The 21,814-nt window shown below is 38.0% G+C and overlaps 1 protein-coding gene and 1 pseudogene across 8 annotated transcripts in view; one reads left to right on the forward strand and one right to left on the reverse strand.

The window, feature by feature from the left end:
* The window catches only part of LOC115216751 (rho GTPase-activating protein 21-A), a 402,000-nt gene that overhangs the window by 139,469 nt on the left and 240,717 nt on the right, over window positions 1–21,814 (reverse strand). For 7 of the 8 annotated variants that reach the window (XM_036506766.1, XM_036506767.1, XM_036506763.1 and 4 more), the window contains one exon: window positions 18,026–18,202. In XM_036506766.1, coding sequence (XP_036362659.1) covers window positions 18,026–18,202 — 177 coding nt within the window. Of the gene's footprint in view, window positions 1–5,713; window positions 6,091–18,025; window positions 18,203–21,814 lie in introns of those variants that run through there. The other variant, XM_036506768.1, reaches the window with a different exon arrangement.
* On the forward strand, window positions 2,892–3,016 carry LOC115216834 (annotated as a pseudogene).

Consider the following 21,814-nt stretch of genomic DNA (forward strand, 5'->3'; position numbering starts at 1 on the left):
TAGCAAACCAACAACTTGGTATCATTGTGGTGAACAACCTAACAATTTTACTGACATTTTCCATAGAAAGTATTATGTTATGGATAAACTAACACCAACCAATGGTGTCATTTATTCTTGAACAAATAGAGGAATAATTACAAGAGCTATTGGTTTGTTAATTAAGGACACAGCGAGAAGAATAATTACGAGAGCTACCAATTCCTTTATTAGGAGGAGAGAGGAGTACAACATTTCATCCAGTTTCCTCACCAACAAGTCGAGATGTTAGTTGACATTAAAAAAACAAAACAAGAAAGGAGTTAATCATTCAGAGACGCCATGAATAAACAATAGTTAAGTCAACGTTAACATGCTTAATGTGGCGAACTTTAGTTAAACTTAATCAGAAATAATTAGACTAATGATTATTATTCAAAATCATTTCAGTATATATGGGAGAAAACTATGGACATGTTTCAGCTTTATTAGACCTTTTCATAAATATGCTAACAATTATTTTTGTTTTTCATGCAAATGTCTTCAAAAAATAAGGAACAACATCATCATTTAAAATCCCATTGGACAATTTAATAATAACTATGCAAATTGTGATGGTCATCGCTAGAGTGGCTTTACTAATAGGTATGTTTAATCATGCTTGGCCATAAGCAACACACCCTGGAACCAAAACTTAACATCCATATTATTATCACCAATATTATAATCGCCAACATTATCATCAATACCAACCTTATTGTCACCAACACTATTGCCAGCAACATTATCACCTTCACCATTATCATTACCATCATCAACACTAACATCATCAAAGATGGTCGATCTCAAAAGACCAGTAGACATAATTGCTGTATAGTTTATGCAGCTTTATGTTCAAAGTTCAAATCTTGTCTAATTCAAATTTACCTGTCATCCTTCTGAGGTTGTCAAAATAAAGTATGTATGGTAGACAGTAGAAAGAGTATAACATGTCCAGATTACTAAATTGTACTCTATACCAATTACCACTGTCATATATACTGTGAACATGGAAAAGAGTACATGTCTAAATTGTCACACTGTACTCTGCATCAACAACTACGCACAGTAGACAGTAGAAAAGAGTACAACATTTCTAGATACCAGTAACCACTATTTTTTTTTATCAGTAGGCATGCAGATTCCTCTGCAGGAACCTGCTCTGCACCCCTTCCCTCAGAGTAATCCCCTTGTCCCCTAGCATGAAGCTGACCACTCACCATCTACTCCAGGGCTCATAGTCCTGTGAACTGCAAGGTGACACCCAGTCCATGTTGTAAAAAGGCTCGTGTTAAGAAGGGCACCTAGCCATATAAAAACAAGCCAAATCTGACACTGGTGCTCAATGTTGTTCTTGGACACAGCAGTTCCTATCAAACTGTCCAACCCATGCCAGCAAGGGACACAGATGTTAGATGATGATATGTACAATAGACAGTGAAGAGAATACATGTCCAAACTGCCACACAGTAGTCTATACCAATAACACAGTAGAAAGAGCACAATATGTCCAAATTGTCATACTGTACTCCATACCATTAACAACTGTAATATGTGAAGTATAGTCCTTAAGTAGGAGCAAGTATGGTATATGGAGGGAAGTTTTTTTTTTGGGGGGGGGGGTTCTGTCTAGTTGCTTGGCTACCATAATCATTTGGTGGTGGAGACAGTGGGTATAAGGATGGTGGGGTTTTGACAGTGATATTCTGGATAATGTGAATGCACAAAAGTCAAAGACACAGCCAGAAGCTTCTCCATTCCTTGACTGAAATCAGTTCAAGCTGGAGTGACATGTCTGGCCAAGCTGGAGCTGTCTGTCCAACCAAGTCAAAATAATGACTACTTAAGAATGGAGAGAGTCACAGACATCCAGAGGAGACAGATCATATAAAGAGGTAACAATCTGTATCCTAAAACTGCATGCTTCACTCATTGGAATATTGTTACAAGAAGGTTTAAAGTTCAAACCTGGCCATTAGCACATCAGTATTTGTTGTTTAATCCCAGGTGAGCACTGATTAAGCACACCTATGATCATAGGCATTCTAGCCATGACCATCATGTTGCAGTTTATTCAGATATACTCTACATCTACATCACATCCAATGTGTCAGTCTATCATTAAAGAGAGTAGTGTGTGATCCAAGGGAGATTTCACTGCTATTCTTAGCAGATTCAGTGACCATACATAGCAGCTCCCTCATTGTTGGTTGATGTTACATGTCTTTATGTAAGGCATATATTCGTCTCTCTCCTTCTCAATGACGACAATGATAAATATACCTACTACAAGGTTCGGTGTACTGTTATGGAGAGGAAAAGGGATCAGTTAGATGAGAAACCCTGATTTAGATGTAAATAGAAACATTTGTAGAACTCTCACACCTATGTAAAACTCATTTAAAAAACATAACATATCCCTTAAATTGACCCCTTTGCAACATCAATGAAACTGACCCCTATGAAACATCAAATATTTAATAAAGGAGTACAGAAACTGACCCTTTCTGTGACATCCACTATTCATCAAAGGGATACTGGATCTGACCCACCCCACCTTCTGTAATCTAGGAAGAAAGTTCAAATCTAAACTATATACAACATTGACTTGTGATCTTATCACACACGCATACAGAAAGAGAACACCTGTTTACAAGCATACACAGGGAAAGGAGGTCCAGCTTAACACATGGTACACACACACTAAATCAAGCACACTGCCATACACTTTGATGTATATATATACACACACACACACTCTGTGACTAATACATTCCATAAACTTCCACAGCCAACAGTCAGGGTATCTGGATCCTCAGCCAGGGTTTATTATAAAAGAACATCATGAATGCAATAGCAACATTATTATTATTATTATTATAGCCAATGAGGGTTATCCGAGGCGTGGTTATTGCTAGTTGAAAATTATTATTATTATTATTATTATTATTAGTAGTAGTAGTAGTAGTAATAATTTCTGATTGAGGCACACAAGCCACAGTACTTGGCTGGTACAGTATTTCAGCTACATTCCTACCACCACCCCGGGAAAGATGAAAGGCATGTCAATAGGGTGGGAATACACAGGATACCTGTAGTTAATTTAAATGTAATACTAGTCAAGAGTTTCATGTGAAATAGCAGGTGAAGGGGAGTAGAAGGGTGAATGTTTGAAAGGATTGGGAAAATGGAAAAAAGTGTCGGGTTCTTTTCTCTTACTAATTTCTTCACATCCCATGTACTGAAGCAGGATATATAAACTGTGTCTCACTCCCATACATATATAGATTTCACATTTTGGCACAAGGCCAGCAATTTTGGGAGACGGGCTACTTTGATTACATTGAACCCAGTCAGCAATTGGTACTTATTTTATCGAATGATGGAAGACAAAGCTGATCTCGGAGGAATTTGAACTAAATCCTCTGGTTAGAACAACTGGTGCATTCCTCATATTCCTCCCGCCCACCCATCTGCTGTTATAAGAACAGCATCTTGCTTTAGACCAATAAAAAAAAAATTGCCAATGTTGGTTAAACCCCCACCATCATCACCAGCCCAAAAAACTGTATGATTACAAGTTTGGATGGGGTGTGAGGGATGCAGAGAAGAATGTTTTTGCTGTTGTCAAGTATAATGCAGTAGATATATGATTAAAGACCTTCCAGATGTGATTCAACAGATGTGATCTGTGAACCAACAGACGTGATAAAAAGCAGTCCAGATTTAATCCAACAGACCTGTGGTCAGAGACAATCCAAATGTGACCGGTTATCCAAGACACTCAAAATGTGACCAATGAGTCTCACTTTCAGAGACAATGTAGTTTTCAAGAACAAATTATTCAACATGTCCCTCCTTTTCAAGATATTAGTGAATAATATGAAGGATAAACCTGCTCCTTTTCCAGCAGGTAGGTCAATCACATAGAGCAAACATGAGTAATCTTTTTTGAGAAGAGGGCCACATGAGATGTGGCTCATCATCAGATGGACCACACAGCTAAAAATTCAAAGTAAATTTTCATCATGTGTGCCATTCAGAAACAGTGGGCTGCAGTTTGCCTACAGCTGATATGAAGCATCTTTGTTGACTTATGACATAATGCCATGCTGTAGTTTAAAACCCAGGTCAGCCCTGCTTCAGACATACAATCAACCACATTCAAAATGTGACCATTCTTCCTATTTGTATATTGTTGTCTTGTAGTTCAACATTCTTGGTAGTGGCAATGTACTTGACATGTATAGTGATAGCTGTTCTACAATTATTGTTTAACCCTAGGTCAGTCCTAGTCGAGCAGGTTTATGGTTAAAATAATTGCATCTGTGACCATCTTGCCCTTTTTAGAGATAAGACTCCATTATCTAATGTGTTGATTCCTACAGTAGGGAGTGATGTGATTTTAGGGACATTTGGCTGCTATTTCAAACAGAACATCACAAAAAGAAGACATGTTGGATAATGAAGTCCTAGTTAACCATAAGAAAATATGGAAGTCATGACTGGATTGTCTTTAATCATAGGTCTGCTTAATCAAAACTGAACTAGGATTAAATAACTAGAAAAAAATGTAAGTCCTAATATCTAAATTACACAAAATTATAATTAGAATGTGTATAATTGTGTGTGTGTAGTCCAGAACAACACTGCCCCGCCCCCATCACTACTCAAGTGTCGACATAAAACACACTGAACAGGTGCGACTCGGTGCGTCCCGCTAACAAACAGCAACAGGCTGACCAAACTCCCTGAATAGTAGTTTTTCACAGGTGAGCACTTCCAAACAAGCAATATTTTCACTTGTCCTAGCTCTGTGGATGCGTGATAATTGCAAATAGCTATAGACACACAAAACACACTCACGGCTATATATATTACACCAATAAATTGACTTTATACCTTCCAGTAACTACCCCACCAATATATATATATATGTGTGTGTGTTACACATCTTAATACATTTACAATTTGTTACGCCTGTACAACTCTAGTGTGTATAGAAGATAAACTAGTTACTGAGTATAGACACATTTATTCAAACAAGACACATAAACATATGTATGTATACACAGCTTGATTATTGCTGACACATTACAATACTTTTTTCGCGTATACAATGCACACATACGCGTGTGTATGTGTGTGTGTATACACACATACATCCCACTAACAACGGGATTTATCACCAACCGACGAAGAAGCCTCTGTAGGATGATCCGAACTGCTAGAAACAACAATCAAATATCTCTTAAAATAAAACCCAGTAAGGACACAACTATGGACATACTTCTATAACAACGGGACGGTCATGACTGGAATGCTTTTGATCAAAGGCCTGCTTGATTACGGCTGACCAGGGACTAAAAAATTTACCCGCTCAATATATCAGAACAAAAGATTTTGTAAAATGCTTTTGTACATTGATATATTTATTATATAGGTATATTTGTTATACATACATTCGTTACAAGAGTGTATATACACATAGATAAAACACAAACGCACATGCACACAACAGTATGAGTGTTGTCGTTGTGTGTGTATATATATATATATATATATATATATATAAAGCCACCACATTCCAACACAGACAGAAAGAGGCGGTATCAGAAATGTTGTCGTCTGGAGGGAGATGACGCGAAGAAACGGTTGTCAAATTCAGGGTGAGAAAAGCAAAAGACAAACCTACCTTTTAAAACAATAACCACCCGTTAGGGTGGCGCCACACTGGATACCCTTCCCCAGGTAAATATCACACGGGAGTTATGTAACCACTGAAATCTTAATAATTCCAAAGGCATGGCATTAGATACGCGAGTTCAATATCCAGTTGTTGTACAGTCGTCCGGACAGTTAATCCTCGTCCTATGTGCGTGTATGTGTGCGTATGTATATAATGTGTTTGTGTATGTACATAAATATGTGTGTGTATGTGTAGTCTGTAGTACACGTGTGTCTGCTGGTTACCCTACAGCACCAGGTACTTGCTGTACAGCTAACCTAGCCAGCAGTCAAACGTGCTATAAAGTATTATAATACTTAATAATAAACTGAGAAAGGGAAGGAGTTGTGTCTTTGATTTTCGTACAACCCTTCTTTCTCTCTCCCTCTTCTTTCATTAGTTTCTATATGTCTCTGTCTCCTCCTTTACATGTTTACTCTTCTCTCACTCCACACCACCCTCTCCTCATGTATCCTGTTGCTCTCTTTCTCTCTCACTACTTCTTTCTACGTCCCTGCCGACAATACCTACCACTACTCCTCCGTCACATATCTCAACATTTCCTCCTCAGTTCACACGGTCGTCACAGACACCACCACCACCTCCTCCTCCCCATCTTTCATACACCACTCACTCCGGCAGCTAAGAATGTTTTACTCAATGTCTGTGTGTGTGTGTATGTGTATATGTATACATACAGGCATATGTGTGTGCAACTGTGAACAGGAATTTGAGTGCGTGTTGTGACTATACAGTGGAAATGTGTGACAGTATTTCAACACATACACACATACTGTTGTTACGCCTCCCAGCCCTACCTGATCGCAGTATATTATACAATGTGTATGTCTATTTTAGTGTGAGTGTGTGTGCGTGCGTATGTGTCTGTTTGTTTGTGTAGGAATGTTTGTAATGGTGATGTACGTAATAATCCATCTACTTGTATAATTATATATGTATGTGACTATATGTGTGTGCCTGTCTTGATCCAAAAAAGCTATGATCAAAGACAGCCCAATTATGACCACCCTTGAAAACTTCATCATATGCGCCCTCTCTTTAAAAAGAGATTTGGCTGCTATTTCTAGCACATCGAGCAAATTTGTAGAAAAACCCTCTAGAGCTATGGAGTTGGGTGTGGTATATTTTTAACTGAGTGACCCACCTTAGTAATCACGGGGGTCAAAGATCAGGTACATATCCCTTACTTGACTAGTTCTTAATAGAAAATGATTTGCCCTGATAATTCCTGCTTATGGGGACATTTCTAAGAATCATGAATAAGAATTAGTGACAGTACCTTCTTTGATGCAATAATTGGTAGCATTCTTTTATTTGTTTCAGTCATTTGACTGCGACCACGCTGGAGCACTGCCTTTAGTCAAACAAATCAACCCCCAGGACTTATGCTTTGTTAGCCTAGTACTTATTCTATTGATCTCTTTTGCCGAACCAATACATTGCGGGGATGTAAACACATAAACATCGGTTGTCAAGCAATGGTGGGGGAGACAGACACACAAACATAAACACACACACATATGATGGGCTTCTTTCAGTTTCTATCTAGCAAATCCACTCACAAGGCTTTGGTCAGCCTGAGGCTATAGTAGATGACACTTGTCCAAGGTGCCACATAGTGGGATTGAACCCGGAACCATGTGGTTGGTAAGCAAGCCACTTACCACATAGATTATACATTCATAGCTAATCATCAATCTGTCTATCTATCCATCCAACCACACTCAAAGAATACTCAATACTGGATCTTTTATCTTTTACTTCTTTCAGTCATTAGACTACGGTCATGCTGGGGCACTGCCTTGAAAACTTTTTAGTCAAATGAATCAGTTCTAATACTTATTTTATTTCTTTTAAAGCCTAGTACTACTGGTCTCTTCTGCAGAACCGTTAAGGTAGGGAGACACAAACATACCAACACAGGTTGTCAAGTGATAGTGAGGATAAACACAGACACACACACACATATATGATGGGTTTCTTTCAATTTCCATCTACCAAATCCACTCACAAGGCTTTGGTTGGCTTGAGGCTATAGTAGAAGATACTCGCTCAAGGAGCCACACAGTGAGACTGAACCCAGAACCATGTGGCTGAGAAGCAAGCTTCTTACCACACAGCCACGTCTGTGCCTATAGTGAAGATTAGTAATATTTTTATTTTGTTTGAGTCAGTTTCTAGCTACTCTAGAAACTGACTCAAGATACTTTTTAGAATATTAGGTAATAATAGTTGAACATCATATATATATATATATATATATATATATATATTATATATATATATATTATATATATATATATATAAAATAAAATATTAGGGAATAAATCCAAACTTACAGGGGAAAATCAGATTTAGGATTGAATCCAATTATATAGTAAAATATATTATATTAAATTAGAGATAAAACCACTATTAGGCAAATCATACAATGAAAAACTTAAGCCAATACATAATATTAATTAATTTATATTATTTAAATATATATCAAAATTATTAAAAAAGATAATTAATATAACACTACAATCGTTATATTAATTATCTTTTTTAATAATTTTGATATATATTTAAATAATATTAATTAATTAATCTTATGTATTGGCTTAAGTTTTTCATTGTATGATTTGCCTAATAGTGGTTTTATCTCTAATTTAATATAATATATATATATATATATAGTACCTATACAGGTGCATGGTGTGCAACACAACAGATGTCAAAGTGTTCACAGAGCTATGATCTTGTAATCTTGAGTGTAAGACCCTAACTGCTAGGTCATGTGCTGTCACAACACATGCATACGTACATATATTGGCTTGAGGAAGGGGTCAGTGCCGAGAGTTTTTGCACTTTCTTTCTCACTGATAAAGTCAAGGGAGTGAGTAGATGTTCAAGTTAAGTATTTGTGCATGTGTGTAGGCTTGTTGAAACAAACAAGACTCAGTATATAAAAATTGTACATATTTTATTCAGCTGTAATGGTTAAGGGTGTTGTGCACTGCTATTATCAAATTTCAATACACAAAACTCTCAATGCTTTTAGTCACTGAATACACACAAACACATGTATATGTGTATATATATACATACATATATATGTGTGTGTGTGTGTGTGTGCTTCTATTGTCCGTTCTTTTACTTGTTTCAGCCATTGAACTGCAGCTATGCTGGGGCACTGTCCTGGAGGGTTTTTCAGAACAAATCACCCCTGGTCTGGTTTTTACTCTATTGATCTCTTTTGTCAAATGGCAAAGTCACAAGAATAGGAACACAGGTGGGCAACACACACACATATACGACATGCTTCCATGAAGTTTCCCTCAATCAAATCCACTTGCAAGGCATTGGTTGGCCTGGGGCTATAATAGAAAACACTTGTCCAAGGTGCTGCATAGTGAAGCTGAACTTGAAACTACATAGTTGGGAAGAGAACTTCTTAACCACAAAGCCATACCTGCACCTACTCACACACACACAAATGATCATTTCAGTAGACAACTATGCAGAAAGAAGCCCTCATGCTCCCTCAACTTTCTTTTGGAATTGGAGGAGCCTCTATTCAGTGGTTTAATCTGTTAGAAATAACAGTCAAATTCCCTTGAAGGTCCTATTGGACAAAGTAATCCAAGATACATAAAATCAGTTTGGATATTACTGGAATAGTTTCTGTTATTATAAATCTGCTGGCTCAGGATTGACCTGGGGCTAAATAACAACTTGTCTTAAATTTTCTATCCCACCCCAAAAATTGTATTAAGTTCCCCTCGCCTTTATTTCCACACCCACAATATTTCATCCTTAAAAAGTTGGTTGACCTACAATCAGTGACCTTTCACAAAACTATCTATAATTACTTCCCTTTGATACATCAGCTTGCAGCCTGACTTCATCCTCAAAACAGACCCCTGCTACTAAACTATTTACTTCACTGTTGTCTTGTGAACTGTACGTGCCACGATATGATCTTTGGTGATTTCAGCTCATCAGGAAACAAAACACTGCCACAACAATAACAACAAAAGCAACAACTGTTAAACCTAATTATCCTGCTTCCTTTCCTCAGCACGGGCCTTAATTCTTGTGATTAGGACCTTAATCAATTCTTGTGCCATCATATCTTGACTGATCCTCAACCCTGACCTCCTGAACCTTATTTTACCATATACCTGGCATTCAACTGGTGCTACAGCGTAGAGAGAAATAAGCCATCCACTGGTAAACCGGTGGCTCAAAGGGTTAACCATTTCTTGATCCATCACAACAACCTACATCATACTCAAATACTGTGTGTCTGAACCCCAATCCACACTACAAACTAACAACATCCAAACATACCTGCCTGGTCTCTAAATCCTCCCAATAAATCAGCAACAATCAAACATCCCTTCTCTGGCCCCTAACCTTTACTGCAAATCTCAACAACACTCAACCATCACCTGTTTGCTCCCTAGCATATCTACTCCAACACTCAAATGTCATATTGGCCCCTTATCCTTACTATAAACCCACAAAAGCATCCAATCACCACCTCTCTGGTCCCTAATAAATGGTAAATTTCATACATAAGTCGAAATATTAAAAGAACTCATAAGTGCCATTTGGTATTAGGAGTGTAAACAAACCCTGAAATTTGGGATTAAGGTCTTATGAGCTCTACAAACTTCTTCAGATTTTATTATCGGTGTTACTGATACAGACTTTTATTAGCTTCCTTGTATTTCAGATATTCTTAGCTAAAATTCGTCTGATCCTGAGTCCTTTAGTGAGTCACTTCCACTAATCCATGAAGATAATGTGAAGGTGTAATACCCCAACCCACGTGCTATTGTAGAAACAACTTTTTAATTGCTGTTGAGCAGACCTATGATGCATTGGTAGATAGGCAGTCCAGAACAACTTAGGTCTGCCCTACAGAGCAAGGACCTGACTGAACATACTGACATGAAGAGATCTAAGTAACGGTGGTTGTGTGGTAGACTGGACACGTTGCTTTTCTTTTTTTCCCACTGTCATTTAAAAGCAACTTCTATGGAATTGTCTCCACTTGCTACAAATAGTAACCAAATTTCCCTCACATCACACTCTTTCACCTTAAAAAAGAAGGGACATATTGAGTACTTAGTACTGTATAAATTATGCCAGAAAAAAATGATCACAGCTTTGACATTCATGTTAACAGGATAAATAGAAAATGCTCAAATATACCATTCCACCCATCTACATGTGGAGTGAACCTTATAAAACATGAGTTATACATTTTTACACATATGTGGTGTAAGCTTTATGTAACATGCTTGTGCCATCATATATTGCCTTCCTGTTGTGTTATTTGATGATTAGGTGTGATTTGAGGAAGATTTGGTTGCTATTTCAACAGACTGAGCAACCACGTAAAAAGCATATGGTGTGTGTTAGGGTGCAGAGATTTGTAGATCTTTTTTTGAGTCTCTTAACTTAGATAGTAGGGGGCAGAGAGTTGAATAGTGTGGTCTGGTGGTAATAGTCCCACAATACCCATAATTAACCCACCCACCCATCAACCAACAAACCAGTGGTTATAGTAAGAGAGTTAGGTAGTGTTGTTTAACCCATGGTTAAACCCACCCACATACCCATGTCAACCAACAAATTGTATAGTAAGAGAGTTAGATAGTGTGATGTGGTGGTCCTATGTTACTCATGGTTAACCCCCACACATCAATGAATCAACAAGTGGTATAGTTAGAGGGTTAAGTAAGTGTAGTAGTGTGGTGGTAGTTCCATGTTACCCATGCTTTAACCTACCAACAATGTGGAAATGTTGAAGTCATTTAAATAATTATCCGCTCTATTAGACAATAATTACATTTGATGACGGAATAATCACATCAACAACACCATAACCATCACCACCAACAACAACAACAGTTATATGAATGATTAAAAAACATTAGAGCAGACAGGAAGTAAGACTTAGTTCTGTTTTACTCCGCATCTGATTCCCCAAACACCACCACCATGATAATGGCACAGGCTTGACTGTGTGGTAAGAATTTGTTTTCCAACCACATGGTTCTGAGTTCAGTTCCACTATGTGGAACCTTGGGTAAGTGTCTTTTACCATAGCCTTAGGCCAGCCAAAGCCTTGTAAGTGGATTCAGTGAATGGAAACTGTTAGAAGCCTGTCTCACACACACACATACATACACACACCGCTAGCCACTACACATTGTTTATTTTCTCTCCTTGTTTCTTTCTGTGTTTCTTTCAGTGGAAGAGCATAGGCTCAAAACGCTAAAGACTTTTTCACTTCCTGAGCGTTAAACTAATACATATGTTTGTTGTCTACACCACCTGTCTTCATCTTTTTTTTTTTGTGAATTCTCCCTATATATATAATTATAATTTAGGGTATCTAAGAGATACCACCATGCTGGAAATTAGAGTCAAAACCTGACTCTAAAACCACATTAAATGTTCATACAGCACCACGAGAGAAGACAAAGACAAAATAAACTAGCAAAAAATTACTGGATAATTCCAGATCCCAGATTTCTGGCTCTGCATAAGAAATGCTCTGCCTTCATCAGTGGAATATACTCAGAAAGCACATAAATACAAATTTTGACTTCTATTTCCAGTGTGGTGGTATCTCTTAGATACCCTAAATTATAATTTTAAATAATTATTACCTTTGAAGGTTTCTATTCTTAAGCTGGCCACCTGATGAGATCAGTATTTAAATATCGATCTTATCCTTATTTATTTATATAAATAAATAAATATATATATATATATATATATATATATATATTAAGCTCTATGCTCTGGTGCTCCCATTGATATCAGTGGTCTTGGTTTTAAATAGTGTGAAACCACTGATGAGAAAATCAGCTACGAATGTTCCTTGTATTGTGGTTTTCTCTCCTTTTTCTGTCTGTTCGGTTTTCGCCCAGTTTTTGTCTATTTTTCCTCTCTCTACCTAACTTTTGAGATGTGTGTGTGTGTCTGTCCCCTTATGACTGTCTTCCATTACCACTTGACAACTGGTGTTGGTATGTTTATATCCCTATGACTTAGCAGTTCAGCATTAGAGTGACAGAATACACTCCAGGTGCTACAAAATAATAATAATAATAATAATGAATTCTGGGGTTGTTTCGGCTGACTAAAATTCTTCACGGTGGTGCCCTAGCATGGCCGCAGTCTAATGACTGAAACAAGTGAAAGATAAATAATGGTTCTATCAGCAACACCAATGCCCCCCCCCCACTATGTCAATCACCAACAGCACTATACTGATACTACCTTTGTACTACTAACAACCAAGACCATTAATAATGCCTCTACTAATACCACTGTCAACTCTGCCACTAAAAGCAGCAACAACATCAAAATAGCAATTCAAATTAGGTTTTATCTTTTTAATGGAGTGTCTGTATTTCCTCCTTGCCTTCCAGAGTCCATAATTTACACCTACACACATATCTATTATAAACACACACACATGTATATTACAAGCACATACATATCTATTACAAAGACACATATATCTATTACAAGCACATGCATCCATTATAAACACACACACACACACACAAATGTATCTATTACAAACACACATATCTATTATAAACACATGCACATATCAGTTACGCACACATATAGAGATCTATTACAAACACACACTATGTACAAACATGCATATATCACAAACACATCTACACATATAACTATAATTACAGACATACACACACATACAACACTATCACATCTACACATACATATATTCAAGTCCACAGACACCACACACACACACACACAAACAGAGAGCCTGCATTGATCAAGTGAAACCTGATATTAAAACAATATATTTTGTCAATGTTAGCTTGCTCCTCTCTGACCCTCAGAGTGTCTCAGAGATCAACACTTTCACTCACCCACACCCACAGCCCATTCCACACACTTCCCAAGGCTACTAAGGAGCTGGGTGCAGTACAGGGCTATTTTGAAATCAAATGAACCCTCCCAATTAATTTGGATTTCATTAAAGACACTGTTTAATTCTGAAGACAGTTAATTAGGATCTGTGTTGGATTTACTTGAGTTAAAGATGGCCTGTAGAAAAAAGTTAGTGGGAGGGATCTCCTGAAAAGAAGGATTGGTAAGTCATCATAATTATCATTGAAATATGTGTTTAGAAGAGATATGGACCCGACCGGATGTATTAAGTATAAGGTAAACAAGAATGTTTAAACATAACATATATAAAGGGTAGAACTACTCTATCATGTTCACTAATGTAAAACCCTAAATATCCAACTTCGTAATCAAGGCCAAGATTGAACACAGGGTATCCTACAACAAGGTACAGGGAATATTAACTCTATCAAGGTTTGTGTTTTTTCAATTTACAGTATCATACTAACACACATGCACTCGCATTTACACACACATACAAGCTGATACCACCCCTGCTTTGTCCCGTGTCACCTCTCATTAAACTAAACTAAGTTCACATATTTTACTCCACCAAATAGTACACTATAAATGTCATTGTGGTTGACCACTGTCCATTAAAACTGTCATTAAGGTATTACCTAGTTGGTTACTCACCTTATGCCAGTTTCTTACCATCTTAGCAACCTGTCCCTCTCTTCTAAGGAAAAACTGTCTTAGTCAGCCAGGTTGTCTTTAAAATGGTCACAGGTTGCTGGAATTTGGAATTTTTATCCGTGTTTTGTTCTTTCATATTGTGATAATGCCATGTTTTCTATAAGCCAAGTAAAATTGCAGTCGTGACAGATACTGGTGTCATGCAAGTGGCACATAAAAGCACCTTTTATACTCTCAGAGTGGTTGGCATTAGGAAGGGCATCCAACCATAGGAACCATACCAAACTAATCTGGAATCTGGTGCAGCCTTCCAGCTTGCCAGCTCTGGTCTACCTGTCCGACCCATGCCAGCATGGACAATGGACGTTAAATGATGATGATGATGATGTTAAATCAGGAAGAGACAGAAAGCACCCAGGATGACCATACACTTTTTTCAGCAGCCCTGAGATTGATGGGAGGAAGAGAAGAAATTATCCTCAAATCATAGGCCTGATCCAAATACTTCTAACAAAGTGATTTTCCTTAAAAGGTACCCTTAGGGCCAGATAGTGGTGTTAACCTGGGCAATGGTTTATGTCTACCCCACAAGTTGGGGTGGATAGCTTAGAGGTTAGGGTGTTGGACTCATGATCGCAAAATTGTGGTTTTGATCCCTGAACTGGGCGATGCATTGTGCTCTTGAGCAAAACACTTCATTTCACACTGTTCCAGTTCACTTAGCTGACAATAATGGGGGGGGGGGCGGTAAGGATATAAACACCATGAAAACTGGGAGACTGGCCCTATGGGCACTAGCATAGAGTGTGTGCCATCAGTGGCAGCCCTTCAGTTTGCTGCCCCCGGGCCCCCACAAAAAATACATATTGCCTACAGCAGACCCAAAAGTGGTGTCACCCCCATAAAGGGGCTGCCTGGGGCAAACTGCCCCCTCTAGCTACGCTAGTGCCAGTGAGTTTCTATTTTATCTCTCCTATCTACCACCCAAGAACTCAGACAGCAAAGGATCAGAACAAATACCACAAAGCATCTTATCTGACATGCTAACAATTGTACCAATTTACTATCTTAGGCTTGCACTTTTACAAATGATGAACAGCAAAGTTGACCTCAGGAGGATCTGAACTCAGAGAAGTGGGATCTGAAATAAAATAGCTCAATGCATTTTGTCTGATACACTAAAGACTGCCAGTTCATGCCTGATGTTGTTGTTTAACTCCAACCCTGAACCAGCAGATCAAAGGTATTTTAGCTATAACCGTCTCATCTGATATAAGAGTAGGTATAGCTACATATGTGTCTTTTCTTTATTTAAGACATAAATATGAAATGATTTGATTGTGGTTGGTCTGAAGTGGGTTGTTGATGTCTGATAAAATATTGGACTAATTTATGAACTGTATAGAAATACCAGTGGGTCCCTCAGATAGGTAATCCATATATACACACACCCAAGTACATACACACAAACAAACACACACATTCCTACACACATATAATATAATGAAGAAGAAATAGGATATTAGTCAATATTCACAAGGCTTTTTATTGTTTGTGTGTGTGAGGAGAGAGAATATGTAAACTAGTTAGAGATAGAGAGAGAAAGTAAGAGATAAACAGAGGGTGTGAGAGTGTCTTTTGATAGTCCACAGCTAAAAATCACAATAACAAAGGGGTATGATAATTATCGTTCACATGAGGGACTGAACATGGCTTTATTCAACCTAAAGTCTGAAGGTGAAGCTGATATCCTTCAAGTAATAAGTTCAATTTAAGGAAATCCGGGGTGAGGCCGTCAGAATTATGGAAATGGTGTTGAGTGGAGCGGCTGAGCAATTTAGTGGCATGTTAGATAGGGGAAAGGTCAAATTATCATACAGAAACTACTCCAATTAGTATTACGGCTGTTATCTAACAGTTTAACATGTAACAGTAATGTTAGGAGGAGGGGTTACAGTTGTAGCAGCCTGATGGCAAGAGAGATCATATAGCTGATGTAGAGTTGTAATAAGGTTGCAGATAGGGTTTCAATTTCGAGCTGAGGGCATTTCACTGATAACAAATAAAATATAGAATATGGCAACTAAAATATCGCGCTTATGCAATGAATGCTACTGGGGAACAACTGTCATTCATTCATCTAGAGTTGATAAAGTAAATTATCAGTCATACACTGGAGTTGATTAAATCCAGCACACTCTTTTTCCAGATTTGTGACCTTTTGCCAATGTTAGAACCATTAGTGATTTTCAACATAGCAACAAGGACACAAGTTTTGTGAGAAAGGGTTAGTAGATTATATCACCCTTCGTACAAGGCTGGTACTGATGTATATATATACAGACACACACATACATACACATACACATGTACATATATATTTGGCTTGAACAGATGGGATGCTCATAAGTGGAACAGCATTGCTCATAGGTACCACTGACTCAGAACTGACCGAAGGGATAAACAATGACACAGCATAACTCATAATCATTGTCATCATTTTTACATTCGCTTTCCATGATGGCATGGTTTAGGCAGTTAGACTAGGTCCAAAAGATTGCAGGAACCACATCTTATTCCAGTGTCACAGATTTTGTATGGTTTCTATGGCTGGATGTCATTCCTAATGTCAACCACTTAACAGAATATGTTGGGTACTTTTTCATGCCTCTTTCTTTGCAGAAACACCAAGTGCAAATATACCATTATCCAGCCATACATATTTCTCACCCACAATGTCTTGTACACCACCTTCTAATCCTCATCTCACAGAACATTGGTAAATCTCTCATATTCTGCTGCAACCTTTGTTGAGGAAACCCGTCACCTAAATTCCCTTCAAGCTACCCAGTACAATTCACTGCACCCCTATTTTTCAAGTTTTTCCTAGCCTGTGTCTCTATTGTTAAATATCTGTCCATTTTACTGTTGCCTACCCACACCACCTTTGATCTGGATGGAAACCTTGCACCACCCATAGACTTGAAGTCTTATCTGGCCTGTGTGGCCACCAGATCAATAGGGGATCAAATGGTTTTCTTAGGCTAATGTTGCATATTACCAAGTCATTAGCATCAGACACCAGCAGCAGTTTTATTCCCTCCTCATTCCTGGAGCCAAAGCCTTTATACACACCATGAAATCCATCAATGTGTTGCCCAGCTTGTCAGTGGAAATAACTAGCCACGATGATAAGGTTATCATCATTCATTATCAAGGTAGGAGGGCCACATAGAATTGAGCTTTCTCTTCATCTGCCAGTTCCGATTGTGAAACATAAGCAGAGATAAATGTTGTAGTCACATTAACCAAAACTAGTTTAAGCTTTGTTATCCTATCACAATCTCTGACTACCTCAATCATTTTCTCTACCCATTTCTCAGCTAATAGTATGCTTACTACATCCACACTGTCACTACTGCTTAAACAAAAGAATTTATATCTATTATTCCTTGTCCATGACGAATCTGGTAGAGGTTCCCCTCCATCTTCACTCTTGCACACAGTACACATCCACATGTAGCCATTTTAGCATTTCAACAATTTCTTCAAGCCTGTATATTAACAAAGAAAACAAAAGACAAACCAACAAAAAAAAAAAAAGAAAACATAACAAAAAAAATTAATTTGTCATTAATGAAGGTAGAAATTGAGTGAACTCACCTGAGTTTGAGAAATGGTGGAAGATTCTGGAGGGTAGACTATGAAGTGACGTAATGTAAATCCAAAACCAGCCTCTGTGCGGGGCACTATCACTGTATGGGGCCCTGACCATGATGTAAGTACACTGGAGGTAGTAGTAGCACTACCACTACTACTGATTGGGTTGTCCCCATCAACCTGTAATGAAACATAGAATTTCTCAGTAAAAGATAACAAACACAGATTAAGTTGAATGTTTTTGTCAGTTAATCCACTTTACATTGCAAAAGGGTGAGGGATAGGTTCTTCACATCTCATAATATCACTGGTGAAGGAGGGTGGCCTGAACATTCTTTGGTGGTGAACGTAATGCTGAGTGGTTGTGGTGATGGTGTTGATAGTGGTAGTGGTGTTGGTGATGGTAGTATTAATGTGGGATTTTTGGTTTTGGTGGATGGTGTTGATATTGCTGGTGGTAGTGCTGTTGGTAGTGGTGATGTTTGGTGGTTGTGGTAATGGTGGAATTTGTGGTGGTGGTGAGGGTATTAACGATAATGGGAGGGGTGGAGGTGGCGATGAGTTATTATTGGCAATTGCATGGGTAGTAGTATAGTGATGTTAATGACAGTGATGGTGGTGATGGAGTTGGTATTGGTGAGAGAATCCATGCAAAATTAGGGGTTAATAGTCAACAAGTAATAGAATATAATGGCTGTCTGTCCTCTGCACTTTGCTCCACTCCCCAATCATATTTCTTCTTTCTCTCATCACCTTCTCACACTCTCAACTGATGCATGACACAATTCACTCTCCACCCCCAATTCAATCCTTCTTCCCCCACACCATCCATCCAGCTCTAGCCATAGCTGCCCACCCCACTCCCCAACCTCAGTGTCATCAGTAAAAGTCATGGGCACTGCCCCACCCTCACTCTATGATCTTCAGTAAGAACAAAATTATCAAGAAGGTAGTGAGGGGAAGGGCTATAGTAGATAAGAGTGCCACCACTATGGTTATGATAAGAAATTTGCTTTGTAATCAACAGGTGCCAGGTACATTCTCATTGCACATTACCTTGGGTAAGCAATTCCTATCATCATCTAACACACACACACACATTTTCATCATTTAACATCCATGTTTCATGCTGACATGGGTTGGATGGTTTGATAGGACCTGATGGGCCCAAGGACTGCATTGTGCTCCAGTGTCTGCTTTGGCATGGTCTCCATAAGCTGCATACCATTTCTAACATCATGCACACACAATAGGCTTAGACTCTTTTTTCAGTCCCACATTGTTCGGGTAAGTGTGTGCATGTGTGTGTACATATATATATATATATATATATATATATATGAATAAAAAATGGAGTTAACGCAGGTTTAAACAAGTATTCAACGTAAACACGAAGTTTCAACCTTTATAAACAAGGAGTTACAACATCTTTACTTGTGAGATTTTTGCTGCCCTGGTAACTATTTATTTATTTTTCTGTGTTAATTGTTAACAAGGTAAAAATACACTCATCTATATATATATATATATATATATATATATATATTGATAGAAATGTCAAGACAACAAAAGAATGAAAGGGACCTCGGTATTATGTAAATAGAGGAATTTATCTGTAAATATGTGACAATTATTCGGGGTGGAAACCCACGTTGCCATCTCTTCAGTTATCCGGCCATTGAAAAAATGCTATACCTATACCATCAAAGGAACTATACTCTAAGAAACTTTCCATCTCATGTGTCACATACTACCAAACATTGACTATACATACTGATACAGTTATATACAATTACACACCCTGATATAGTCACACTTATTAAGCGCATGAGATGGAAAGCTTTCTTTTACAACATTGAAGATAGCATTTTTTCGATGGCCAGATAACTTGAAGAGATGGTGGCGTGGGTTTCCACCCTGACATCTGAAACTCAGTTTTATCATGGCTACCGAATAATTGTCACATATTATATTTAGATATATATATAAATCATCATCATCGTTTAACGTCCGTTTTCCATGCTAGCATGGGTTGGACAGTTTGACCGGGGTCTGGGAAGCCAGAAGGCTGCATCAGGCTCCAGTCTGATCTGGCAATGTTTCTACAGCTGGATGCCCTTCCCAACACCAACCACTCTGTGAGTGTAGTGGGTGCTTTTTACGTGCCACCGGCACAGAGGCTAGAGGAGGCTGGCAAATGGCCACAATTGGTTGGTGTTTTTTATGTGCCACCGACATGGATGCCAGTCAGGCAGTGCTGGCACCAGCCACATTCGGACGGTGCCTTTTACATGCCACCGGCACGGGTATCTTAACTACAATTTCCATTTGATTTTTATTTTGATGTTGGTGTTGACGTACTTGACACAATAAGTCTCCTCAAGAACAGCGGGTCACTCTATGATCCAAGGTTAGCACAGCAGGCCGTCCTGTGAGCCATGAACTCACTTCATTTGTCGGGTCTTTACAGTCACAGCATATCTCAGAGGTCTCAGACTTCATCATTTCCTCTGTGAGGTCCTACATGCCACCGGCACAGGTATCACAACTACAATATCCATTCAATTTTTATTTTGATGTTGATGTACTTGACACTATAATAGTAAATATAACAGTTTGTTGAGCTAGTTATATGACCAAATTAAACTCTACCAATCTGGTATTGAATGTAATAGTAGTAGTTGTAGTGGTGGCGGTAATATTGGTAGTAGCTAGTAGTAGAAATGGTGGTGGGGTAGAAGTGGCTGTAGTGGTTGTTGTATTGGTAGTGATAGTACTGGCAGTGGTGGTGGTAGTAGTAGTAGTAGTGAATGTGGTGGTTCTAGTAGTAGTATTAGTGGTGGCAGTAATAGTATTAGTAGCTGTGGTGGTAGTGGCTGTGGTTGTAATAGCACTTGTTGTAGTAAAGTTGGTGGTGGTGGTAGTAGTGGTGGTGGTGGTGTTGATAGTAGTAGTAGTAGTGTCTGTGGCAATAAGAGAAATCGAGGAGGAGGAAGACTGACCATGGTGAGAATAACAGCTACCTTATTGGACCAACATTGGCATCGCCAGTAGAAGAGCTAAAAAGGAATAGAAATGATGATGATGATGATTGTGTGTGTAAGTGACAGTCCTCTCTTGAACTTTGTCCTTAAACCTCAGACCAGCAGCAGTGGCAAGGTGAAGATGAACCCAGAATGATAAAATCTGCAGACGCTAGAATACTGTGGCATGATGCTGTAGTTGTTGTTGTCCTCGTTCAATTATATGTAATATGCAGGGAAGGGGAGCAGAGAACATTTAATTGATAATAAAGTACAAATTTCATAATTGTCAAATGTGCTTTAGTAGAGAAGAGTGGGGATAGGAGAATTACATTTGTATGTTTATATATATATATATATAATACAGGTATAATGCATGTATATATATATATCTATACATACATAGTCATCACTTAATGTCTGCCTTCCATACTGGCATGATATATATATATATATAATATATATATATATATATATGATGATGATGATGATATACATACATATATACACATACATATATATATATTATATATATATATATATACACATACATACAATCACACACACCCACACACATACATAATATATGTAAATTATATACTGCTACAAGTTGTTGGGAGTGGTGAAACATTACATAAATAACTAGATCTGAAGTTTAAAAAAATTGTTTAAAGAATTGAATATATACTACTACTACTACTACTACTTATAATAATAGTAGTGAAACTAAATTTAACAGACAGTAATAAAACATAAATTTGAAGCAAGT

Source organism: Octopus sinensis, linkage group LG10 (genome assembly GCF_006345805.1).
Source record: "Octopus sinensis linkage group LG10, ASM634580v1, whole genome shotgun sequence".
Taxonomy (NCBI): domain Eukaryota; kingdom Metazoa; phylum Mollusca; class Cephalopoda; order Octopoda; family Octopodidae; genus Octopus; species Octopus sinensis.